Source organism: Typopeltis vanoorti, chromosome 3, assembly GCF_054136105.1.
Source record: "Typopeltis vanoorti isolate ZY-2024b chromosome 3, IOZ_Tvanoo_1.0, whole genome shotgun sequence".
NCBI classification, from domain to species: Eukaryota; Metazoa; Arthropoda; class Arachnida; order Uropygi; family Thelyphonidae; genus Typopeltis; species Typopeltis vanoorti.
Window position 1 is genome coordinate 34169067 of NC_143551.1, and position 12600 is coordinate 34181666.

The 12600-nt window shown below is 35.3% G+C and overlaps 1 protein-coding gene across 2 annotated transcripts in view; it reads right to left on the bottom strand.

Moving 5' to 3' along the window:
• Positions 1-12600, bottom strand: part of ebo (exportin ellipsoid body open) — a 292683-nt gene that overhangs the window by 18079 nt on the left and 262004 nt on the right. For both annotated transcript variants that reach the window (XM_090415530.1, XM_090415531.1), the window contains 2 exons: positions 11377-11535; positions 5540-5638 (listed from right to left, as the gene is read on the bottom strand). In XM_090415530.1, coding sequence (XP_090271656.1) covers positions 5540-5638; positions 11377-11535 — 258 coding nt within the window. The remainder of the gene's footprint in view (positions 1-5539; positions 5639-11376; positions 11536-12600) is intronic.

Here is a 12600-nt window from a genome sequence, read left to right on the forward strand (position 1 = left end):
AAAGATTATTGAAGAAAAAATGAAAGAGTTTGAGAACAGGAATCAAACCTTGGCGAATCAGTGTCAAGCCTTGAAGAAAGCCCCGATTGATTCAGCTAGAGAGGCATGTGGTGAAGTTGTCTGCAAGGATAGAAAAATTAGAACTCCATGGTGGACACAGAAGTTAAAGAGGCAGTGAAGGAAAAGAAGAAAACATATCAAAATGTTCCTGGCAAATAAGTCAGCTTGTGCTCTTAGAGAATACAGAGACAAATGCAAGAATGCAAAACACTGTGTAAAACTAGCTAAACAAAAGTCATGAGAGGACTTTGGTAAGAATACAGAAAATAAATATCAAGAAGGTGGCAAAATATTCTGGAGGTTGTTGAAGAAGCTTAGGAATGGAGGAAAGAGTGCTGTAAAAGGAGTTAAAGATGATAAAGGTGACAAGAAAACAGGAGAAAAAGATATCCTTGAAGTATGAAGTAATTACTATGAAAAACTGCTAAATGAAACAAGCAGTGATGACAGCACTGTGGTAAAAAAACACTGACCACGCATACAGTCACGAATACATATCCATACTTGAAGTAGAAAAAGCCATCAAAGGCTTGAAATGTGGAAAGGCAGCAGGAGTAGATGATATTCGACCAGAAATGCTGAAGTATGGTGGTATAAAAGTCTTACAGTGGCTGCACTGCGTAGTTCAGAAAGCCTAGACAGTGGAACACATTTCCGATGATTGGAGTAGAGCTCTCATAGTACCCATATATATAAAAAAGGAAATAAAACTGAATGTGAGAATTACAGAGGTATTTCCCTACCGAGTGTTCCTGGCAAGATCTATGCAAGTATACTTGAGAAACGGTTGAGTAGAATTGTGGAGAACAAGCTGGATTCAGGCAAAATAGAGGCTGTCAGGATCAGATCTTCACTTTACGACAAATAGTCGAGAAAGCATGGGAATATAACAAAGATCTGTATTTACGTTTTGTTGATTTGGAAAAAGGCATATGACAAGGTGCCAAGAGAGAAGCTATACAATATGCTACAGCTATATGGTATCAATGGGGCATTATATCAAGCAATACTCAGTCTTTATTTGAGTTGTAAGTCAGCAGTTAGAATTGAAGTACAGGAAGATGGTGTAATGTTAAATCTGGTGTGAGACAAGGATGTACATTATCCTCTCTGTTATTCATTATCTATATGGATCACATTATGAAGGAAAGTGGTATTAAACATGATATCAAAATTGGAGATGTTAATGTCAGCTCTTTGCTTTATGCACACGATGTTATACTTCTAAATAAATCCACTGCAAGTCTGCAAGATTCCCTGACTAAATTGAATAATTGAATAACTGTTGTAGTAGATATGGTATGAAGGTCAGCAATAAAAAGACAAAGACAATGAAAATAGGCAGAATCATTGAAAATGTCAACTGTGTTGTGAATGGAGAACCTGCGGAACAAATAAAACATTTCAGCTACTTAGGCACGATTTTTAGTGAAGATGGTAAATTAAATATAGAAATAGACAACAGAATTAGCAAAGCTGGTATAGTGGGAAGTCAATGGAATGAATTCATATGGAATAAGAGAGAAATTATTCGGAATACTAAATTAGCTGTATACAAGACAGTGTTCAAACCTGTTTTAATTTATGGATCTGAGAGCTGGGTCAGAAGTAAAACACTTGACCAAAGACCAGAGACTGTAGATATGAGAGCCCTGAGAAAGATTATGGGCCTGAACAGATGGCATCATCATTAAAAACAAGGATATTAGGAAAGAACTTGACATTGTCAGCATCCAGGAATGCGTTAGCAGAGGTAATCTCAGGTGGTATGGTCACTTAAACAGAATGGGCGAAGAAAGATTAGCAAAACAAGTGTTCTCTGCCAGGTTGACAGCAAAACAACCCAGAGGAAGACCAAGATATAGGTGGATTGATACGGTACAAAGTGCCTTAGACAATAGAAATAGAAGATCTGATAATGTTGGAGTCTTGACAAGTAACAAACTGATTTGGAGGAAAATTGTAGATAGGAAGTTAGTAATGATGTAATTTTTTTTTTCATGTAGTACTATCATATCCTGTACACCCATCATCAAATTCCATGGCAGGAATTTGATGATGATGATGATGATGGTTTCAAATAAAATCAGGAGTAAGACAAGGATGCACATTATCTTCACTCTTATTCATCATCTATATTGTTCACGTTATGAAAGAAAGCAGTATTAGGATTAGAATTGGAGATGTCAAACTTTGTTTTTTTTTTTCTTCATGCAGATAGTGTACTCCTCCTAAACGCATCTAGTATAAGCCTCCAGAATTCTCTAACTAAATTGAATATCAGCTGTAACAAATTTGGCATGAAAATTAGGAACAAAAAGACCAAAACTATGAAAATAGGCAGAAACATTGACTATATCAACTGCATTCTGAATGGAGAGCCTATAGAATAATAAAATATTTCAGCTATTTAAGCACAGTTTTTAGTGAAGATGGCAAGTTAAATCTGTAAATAGACAATGGAATAAGCCAAGCTCGTATAGTGGATAGCTAGCTGAATAAATTTATATGGAATAAGAGAGAAATTAGCCAAAATACCAAACTAGCAATATACAAGACAGTGTTCAAACCAGTTTTTTTTAAGTTATCGATCTGAGAGTCAGAAATAGAGCACTTGGCCAAAGACTAGAGACAAGAAATATAGGGGTTCTGAGAAAAATTACGTGAGTGAACAGATTGCATGAATGGCTGAATCATATTAAAAATTAAGATATTAGAGAGGATCTTGACATTGATAGCATTCAAGAATGTATAAGCAGAGCTAATACAATGTGATCAGATTAGCTCTGACAAGTAATGCACTAATTTGAAGAAAAATAGTTGATAGATTAATAATAATATAAACTTAATCATGTAGTGCTGTCATAGTGGCCTGAATCAAGGGATCTTGAGGGTACATACATATCAGAAATTGATGATGATATATTAGTAAATCCTATTTAAATCCAACTTCAGATAATTTGATATCCTATTTAATCTCAACAGGACTCGGTCATCTTGGAGAAAAAGGATTGGAACATCTGCTGGACATATCGTGTAATTTATCCCTTAGCTCATCAAGGTTTGAAGGCAAGTCACTTTGTTTAGGTATGTTGAAGGAATTCCCATTCCTTCAACATACCTAAACAAAGGCATCATGTGATGCGAGATCAGGAGAACGTGAAGAGTATGGGAATTCTGTGAACCTTGAAATGAGCCTCCTGGGGAAGTGCTCTGATAAACAGGCTCTAGAACCACGTGATGTATGACAAGTTGTTCCATCCTGTTGGAATACCTGTTCATAAAATGGAATGTTTTTTGATGACACATCTTATGCAAATCCTGGGTGAATGGAACCACATATTCTCAATGTAGAGCTGCTATTCAAGGTCACGGTTACACCACCCTCTTTAGTGAAGTAGGGCCCAATTATGCCATGGCTGGAAACCTCATACCATGCAGTGACCGTCTTGTTGTGAAGAGTTTCTCTTGGACTCTGTATGAATGAAAATAATATTCAACAATGAATGTCTTTTTTCTTTCAACATCAACACCATTGCTACAACTAAATGTAATGGTGTAGACTCTATACATGCAATTCTATTAATATGCATGCAGTCTAACGGCATATCTCATAGCATGTATACTGAAGGAGTGAAGTTCAGTACTTTTTTTTTTTTTTGCTCCATACCATAATAACTCTTCAGGTTCAGATGGTCTCTCCTTAATCATGCTTAAAAAAAAAACCCTGTACTCCAGAATTAAAAACCATCCTGTATTGCTTATACAAGCTGTGATACTTCTCTGGCATCTACTCAACAACATGAAGCAAGCCTTTATCTAGCCTGTCCCTAAAAGTGAAATAAGAAAATCAGCCAAACTACAATACTAGTTTACCATTACCTCAATACTCTCAAAAAGCAATGGAGAAAGTTTTTAATGACCACATTCTTAACTACCTAATAACTCATCAGTTAAATAGCAATTACCCATCACCAATCACATCCTGCCCATCTCAATAAGGTGTAGGACCTCCTTTCTCTGTGATGACTGCAGCAATCCTACATATTTCCACATGCTTACAATAGGAATTGGAATTTTGAACCATTCTTCCTGTAGGCATGTAATGAGGTCCTGGACTGTTGTAGGGCAGATGTGCCTTGACCTCACCCAACACTCCAGTTCATCCCATAGCTGCTGGATAGGATTGAGATCAAGGATCTGTGGAGGCTAGTTAAGTGTGGTGATGTTCATATCCACAAACCACACGGTTACAGCAACAGCCTTATGACACAGTACATTGTCTTGCTGAAAGAGACAATGATCAGTTCCATAAAAACTTTACAAAGTAGGAAGCATTGCATTGCCCAAAATGTTCACAAGCCTCTCTGATTTCAACGTTCGTGACACCACAGAGATCCAAGGCCAAACCAGAACAAACAGGACCATACCATCACACTGCCACCTCCGTTCATAGTTGGTGTTATGCACACTGGTAACACACATTCACCGAGCATCTGCCACCTGTCCTTCTGCTTGGTAGAGGGTGTAGCATGATTCGTTGTTCCATAATATAGATGTCCAAGCTTCCACGTTCCACTATACATGCTCTTTGCACCACTTAAGACAATGCTGCATGGTGATTTGGATAATGTGAGCTTGCATATTGTGGTCCCACTATGGAAACTTATGTTGTGAGCCTTGGTTCTGCATGGTTTTGTGCAGATTTGAGTTCCAGTCGATGCCCAAATTCTGCATTTAACGTGTCAGCTGATGAATTGCATTTTTACATATTATCCTTCGTAGCACCCTACAGTCACGTTTGGTGAGTGTGGTGGTCACCTACTGCAGGTAGCACTTACAGTTAACTTCCTGTGCTTCCATCTCAGTTTGGTATCACTGATTGTTGACCTCAGATGGCCCAATTTGTCACCAATTCTGAACAGATAGGTCTGAACATGGCATCCTATCACAATGCCTCTTTCAAACTCCATCAGTTCTCTTCTTGCAGTCATTTCACCTACACTGAGTTGCTTGGGGGCATCATATTCCTCTAATTTATACTGGCTACAAATTTGTCATGTCACGTGACTCGTTACATGACAACGCATCCTTGCCCGTTGACTTCTTTTCAAGCATTGTATACGGTATCTGTTCCATACACCTGTACACTCTCTCTTCACACAGAAATTTATTCATACTACACGACCATTTCCCAGTCATTCTATCATCTTGCAAATTATACAATTCAAAATATAAAAATAAAATAAAACAAATAAAGAAGGAACCAGTGTGTGGTTCCTTATTTTTTTTTTAAATGCTCTCATATATAGTTACTCTCTGGCCTGCAACCATCATGTAAAAATTTCATTTAATCTCAAGTAGAATGGCTGGCTAACTATTTTCTGGAAGTGCATGAGGAAAATCTTTCTACATGAGGCAAAACAAGATTTCGGAATGATTTCATTATGTTAAAAAAAAAGAAGAAAAAAACATGTACCTTATGATACAGTTTCCATTTGTTATTAAGATTTTCCAGTGCTTCTAGATTCTTCTGAAAGAGACTTATGTCTGACTGCAAGAAGGACTGCCCGTATGCCTGTAATTATCAAATTCATTTAAATAAAATATTGCTGAGATATTAAATACACTACTTTCTCTAAGAGAGTAATTAATGCAAAATATCAGTACAAATGTTTATTGAAATTTTATATTGTAATATTCAAAGCTAACATAAAACAAGTTTCTGAGAGACCTGGAGAAACTGAACTTAACAATAAAAATTTATCTGATGCCAGTTATAGAAAGCCAGTTTCCATCAAAGAAACACTGAAAGTCAGCTATTGGAGCAATCGTAACACACTCAAATGAGATGAATATAGCCATCTTCATAGGCACACCTATCGAAGATTGAGTATCTCCTTTCTGGTACTATTCTGCTATTCATTCTATTTTAATTTCACCATTAATTCATCATCTGTAGAAAATTTAAAGAAGCATGTGAAATGCTAAAACACAATCCAAACCTGAACAAAAATGATGGAATAATCATTCCAAAAATGAGGAGGACCCATCTACAACCTTCATAGCAACTGGAACAAGCCCAGAAGGAAATCTCAATACGAGAGGACTTTAGAAATGTTTAATGTAGTTCTGTTTTTAATTTATTTTTATATTTACTTTTTTTTTTCCCCGTTTCCCACTGGAGGTCAGGTTTGATAAAAGATTAATAAGCAGCTTAGATTCATTTTACCTTGTAAAGTGCAGTAGCATGTTTCTTATATGTATTTTTCTGATGATGACCTCAATACAGAGGTCAACACGTCAAATGTTACTTTCCCAATATTAAGTAAAGTAATTATTTCAACACGTGTTGTGTCTCTCTAAATTCTTAACCATGAATGCTGACCACCATGTAACCTTAAAAGAAAGAATCTGTAGGATTCACGTCTCCATTCCTTTCTGCTTTCTCTGTATGTATATAAGTATGTATTACTTGAATACTAACACTCCCTAATTCCAGCTGTCAATCTCTCCATAGATCTCTTCCTTGTGCATGTTTCAACCAAACACTAAGAAAAAAGTTCTTAATGACTGCTACACTGTTGTTAGCAAAACAAGAATATGAAAAACATGTGTTAGTGCACATTGAACAAATTCTGTGAACTAAAGAAACAGAGAGAACTCTGTTATCTGAATAGCTTGAGGAACAGTGTCTTTGGATAGTGGATTTTTTTTTTTTTGTTTTTTTTTTTGCATAATAGACTCCTCTGAAATTATACTTTCCTGTGATGCACAAGCATGTGCTTAAGTGGCATTATCATGTGTCAGAAATGTAAATTTCATTAAGCACAAAGAAACTATTAATTTATAAGGTATGCAGAAAAACAAAATGACTGGCACAGAAAACATCAATTCCATCTTCTTGAATTTAATTTAGGCAAAGCCAAAAAAAAAAAAAAGGAAAAAAAAAGCAGTCTGCACTATGAAACAGGAAGTTTTCCCCATCATGCACAAAATGACAGTATCACTAGCAACTAATTGTATTTGTGCAATTTAATCTTTTTTTTTTTTTTTGCAAATTAAATGCAATTTCTGTAGTTGACATTTTATAAAAGATGAATAAATGTATTTCATAACCACCAAGTGAGCAAACCAAAGTTTGCATAACAGCAGGAGTTCTGATTGTAGAAATGAACACTCGTGATTCAGTGATTTATGTCGATTTTACAAAAACCGATTGATGACAATACCATATATCTCCTCACAGTCATATTTTGCACCTAATACCAAAGAAAAAGTGAGGTACAGGATGATGGTTTGAGGTAAAATCAGGTGTACAACAAGGGTGCACATTATTTTCACTATTATTCATTATCTACATGGATCACATCATGAAGGAAAGTGGTATTAAATCTGATATCAAAATTAGTGATGTTAATGTCAGCTCTTTGCTTTATGCAGATGATGTTATACTTCTAAATAAATTCGCTACAAGTCAGGATTCCCTGACTGAATTGAATAACTGTTATAATACATATGGTATGAAGATCAGCAATAAAAAGACAAAGACAATGAAAATAGGCAGAAACATTGAAAATATCAACTGTATTGCGAATGGAGAACCTAAAGAACAAGTAAAATTTTTCAGTACCCAGGCACAATTTTTAGTGAAGATGGTAAATTAAATATAGAAATAGACAACAGAATCAACAAAACCAGTATGTTAGGAAGTAAACTGAATAAATCTATATGGAATAAGAAAGAAATTAGTCAAAACACTAAATTAGTTGTATATGAGACAGTGTTCAAATCAATTTTAACTTATGGAGAGTTTGGTTAGAAATAAAACTTGATTAGACTGGAGACCTCTGATATGGATATTCTGAGAAAGATTAGTGCAGTGAACAGATGGGAGATGAATTTCATGGTCTGATGTGAGACCACCACCCTGTTTATTGGAGGCCTGAAGTGGCTTGAAAAAGTTCCATGTTTGGTCTCTAGAGCAGAGTTTCTGGACTATGTAAAAATAAATTACAAAATTGATAAACATGGAGAAAAAATCCTTCACTCATCCAGAGTACAAATGTACTATAGGTTTACTAATAACCTTTTGTAGGTGGGAACCACATTAAAAAAAAAAAAAAAAAGATGGCATCAATGGCAGTATCACATTAAAAATGAGGATGTTAGGAAAGAACTTGCCATTGTTAGCATTCAGGAATGTGTTAGCAGAGCTAATCTCAGGTGATAATGTTAAGCAGAATGGGAGAGGAAAGATTAGCAAAACAAGTGTTCTTTGCCAGGTCGACAGGGAAAAGACCCAGAGAAAGACCAAGATGTAGATGGACTGATACAGCAAAAAGTGCCTTAAAAGACAGAAATATAAGATCTGATAATATTGGAATTCTGACAGATAAATTAATTTGGAGGAAAATTGTAGATTGGAAGTTAGTAACGGTGTTACTTTTTCATGTACTATCATAATTATCCTGTTCATCCCCTTTTATTTATTTATTTATATGGAGTTTCCTCCCCCATCCCTATTGGGGCGAGTTGAGCCCCCTCATGGGGGTTAAGTATTTATGGCTGTAGATCCGTGTGTGTTCACGGAGCCAGTTTGCCTGCTTGCGGGATGAAAAACGCCAGATAAACTGCAGGAAAAAACCCTACTGCCTGCACCCAAGACTGGCTAACTTGGCTATGGCTGAGGAAGATCTCAAATTCCTCAAGTCTTCGACGGGAATCGAACCTGGGACACTCCTTCCCCAGTCATATGGTTGTGAAGTGCACAGCCACTAGGCTAACCACGTGGACTGTTCATCCCCTGAGGGTACATAAGGAATTTGATGATTATGATCACTTTTTATCTTTACAATATATATCATGGCAAGTGCCAAGCAATGGTGTATAGTTATAAAACACACTAATAACAGTTCCATGTGCAAAAACAGTTATAAATATTATATATTTATAATACATTTTGGTCTTCTTAGGCACACTGCATCAATTCACCTAGACCAGTGATGGCGAACCTTTTTACCCAGGAGTGTCAAACTTTTTTTTTTTTTTAAATATTGACGTTGTTGATGTGCCACTTGCATGCATGCATTATAAATGTACCTACATAATCATAGATGGTGACTTATACATATCATATTAGGCTATTTATTTAATAGGACATTGATATAAAATCTATGAATTCATATTATACAATTAATTTAATAAACTGAAATTACAAACTTACATTACATTTAATGACTTTTCTGTTGCTGACTGGTAGAAAGTTCTGGTAGAAAGTTCTTTCAATGAACAAACCCACCTTCGCCTTAACCGAGAGCGATTTATCGCAGTTTTTTCACCAGAATACCAATATTTTTCAACATCCAAGGTGTGTCACCTGAAACCCTCAAGTGTGTCGGTGCTGACACGCATGTCATAGGTTCGCCATCACTGACCTAGACCTTGGTCTTATTCCAAGTTTTTTTTATTTTTTTTTTATAGCAACAAAAGTTATTAGTTGATTCTCATGACAGCAAACACCAATAATACAAATTCACCATAATAAACCACTAAAAAGTTTCAACCAAAGAAACATAGTAACATAATATGCTAGAAGTCACTATAGTAAACTATCCATCATAAAAAATTCCTGGTCCTAACAAGTTTGCTACAGTGAAAATGGCTGCAGTTGATTGAGACTAGACACTTAAGAATATTGAGAATATCAACATTAAATTTAGTTTCTTTACAAGGGCTTGATACAACCTCACCTGCACTTCCACGGCCTCCTGTTTCTGAGTGATGGAGATATGATGAAGAGGGTGCAAAGAAGTAATACAATGATATCAAAATTGTGGAAAGTAGATTATGAGGAGAGATTGAAAATTTGTAGATTGTAGATGTATACTAGTAAGCAGGAGTAAGAGGGTGATAATGATAAAAACCTAATAAAGACCTATAAACTTCTGAAAGGGTTATAGAGGATACCAGACAATGGAATTTTTCATTTTATGGAGGGTAAGGAGAAGACAAGAGGGCATCCATAGATACCAAAAATTAATGCAGTCAAGGGAGAGAACTAAATTTTTCTCTCACACAGAAGTCCATGATTAGAATGGCTTGCCTTTGGAGGAAATGAGTGCAGGTAGCATGAATGAATTCAAGAAAAAATATGACAGCTGGTGGGGATGATATGCAACCTCCTTTGATGAATCCCTGACTTTGTGGAGGTCTCTGGTAATAATATGGAAAACAATTTTTGGCATATGAATAAATTCATATGGAATAAGAGAGAAATTAGTCGGAACACTAAATTAGCTGTATACAAGACAGTGTTCAAACCAGTTTTAACTTATGGATCTGAGAGCTGGGTCAGAAGTAAAACACTTGACCAAAGACTAGAGACCGCAGATATGAGAGTCCTGAGAAAGATTATAGGCGTGAACAGATGGCATCAATGGCAATATCATATTAAAAATGAGGATATTAGGAAAGAACTTGACATTGTCAGCATCCAGGAATGCATTAGCAGAGCTAATCTCAGGTGGTATGGTCACTTAAATAAAATGGGAGAGGAAATATTAGCAAAACAAGTGTTCTCTGCCAGGTTGGCAGGAAAACGACCCAGAGGAAGACCAAGATATAGGTGGATTGATACGGTACAAAGTGCGTTAGACGATAGAAATATAAGATCTGATAATGTTGGAGTCTTGACAAGTAACAGACTGATTTGGAGGAAAATTGTAGATAGGAAGTTAGTAATGATGTAAATTTTTCATGTAGTACTGTCATATCCTGTACACCCCTTGAGGGTACATGGCAGGAATTTGATGATGATGATGATTTTTGGCATAAGCTCCCCCAGTGTCATATTATCTAAAATATATGAACTCAGAAGAGTTTAGAAATGGCTTATTTTAAAATGTCTGGAACCCAAAATTGGAATGCCATTTTATACTGAGTTTATTCTGTTCACTCAACACACAAATTTTATTAACCAATTAGTTCATATTTAAGTATGTAAAATTTCCTTTAAATTATTTTTTAGTGAATTTTTTTCTGTGATAATTTGCTCTTTTGATGAAATGTGATCATTTTCTGTTAACTTCTTTTTGAACAAAATGCTTTTGAAAAACCATTTTCAAACATATGCAAACTGATAAACTCTCTCAATGAATTTAGACACATGGTCGTGTCACCTCCAGATAAATACAAATCATGTTTAAACACAAATATGAAACATGAACAAAACAAATAAGAGCACATGACTAGATCAGTATACAACTCCTTAAATCACAAAGCAAAGAATATAAAATTCAATTTATTTTTGTTTACCTCCATAATTTTTGTGAAATGATCTGCATGCTCTACCGTTTCATTTCCTGCTTGTCCTAAAGTTGCAATTACATTAGTTTTGAAGAAATATCTCCAGTTATGCAACAGAGTCTGGTATAAAAGTTCAAACAGCGTGTGCTTAACATCTGGGGAAGGTCTCTAAAAAAATAAATAAAAAATAATAAGACAAGTATATAATGTAATAAAAATACAAATCAGAAAAGATAAATACTATGTGTAGTAAGACTATAATTTAATGCTATTCACGAAACAAAGAGCTAAAGGTGATGTTACTGTTATTATAATGGTGATGATGTTACTGTAACATCATCACCTTTGTCAGCTCTTGTAATAATTATGTATTACAAGATCTCTCAGCTCTCATATCACTCTGATCACCATAAGTTCATGGGGAGGAAATCAAACGTCTAAAAAAAGTATACCTGCTGTTGTCTTAGCAAAGTTTACATAATGCTGCAACTGTTCCCCCTCCTGTATATACGGATTACCAAAGGTACACAAACCCAATTCCCTCCTAAGATTCCCCATGCTATAAATTAGCAAAACAGTTAGCAAGCTCTTACTCGCCCTCATTAGTTATATCATTTCCTATATATATAAAAATTAAAAAAACTATCCATTTTAAAACTCCCATTGAGAATTTAACATTAAATAATACAGACATTTTAGTTACCTTTGATATCATCTCATCAATATTCTCTTAAACGATACCTTATCACTTATAAAAAAAAGTTTTTCTTTCTGATATTACTGGTCTCTTTTCCTTTGCTATCTGTTCTGGATATTTCTCTTGGAACCACAAAATTTATAAACAGTACTTATATGGGATCTCCACCACTGATAATTAGAAAATAAATAAATTATATATCTCTCTCATGATCTGTCTAGAAGTCTGCTGATTCATTTCAACTAATTATTACAGTCAGCTCTCATATCACTCTGATCCCCATAAGTTCATGGGGAGGAAATCAAAGGTCTAAAACAAGTATATTTTGTCAAGATTTGTTAGGGATGCTATGAAAGCTTTGACTTAGCCTTTTCAATAACATGTTATAGCAAGTTCACTATAACAGCATTTTCTATAGTGATAGCCTGGTGTGGCAAAGCAGATACATATTCATTCTGTAAATAACAGGCTGCAGGTTTGAATCATGCAGTGGGCATGGATGTTTGTGATTGTTCTCAAGTGAGAGATGAATTACA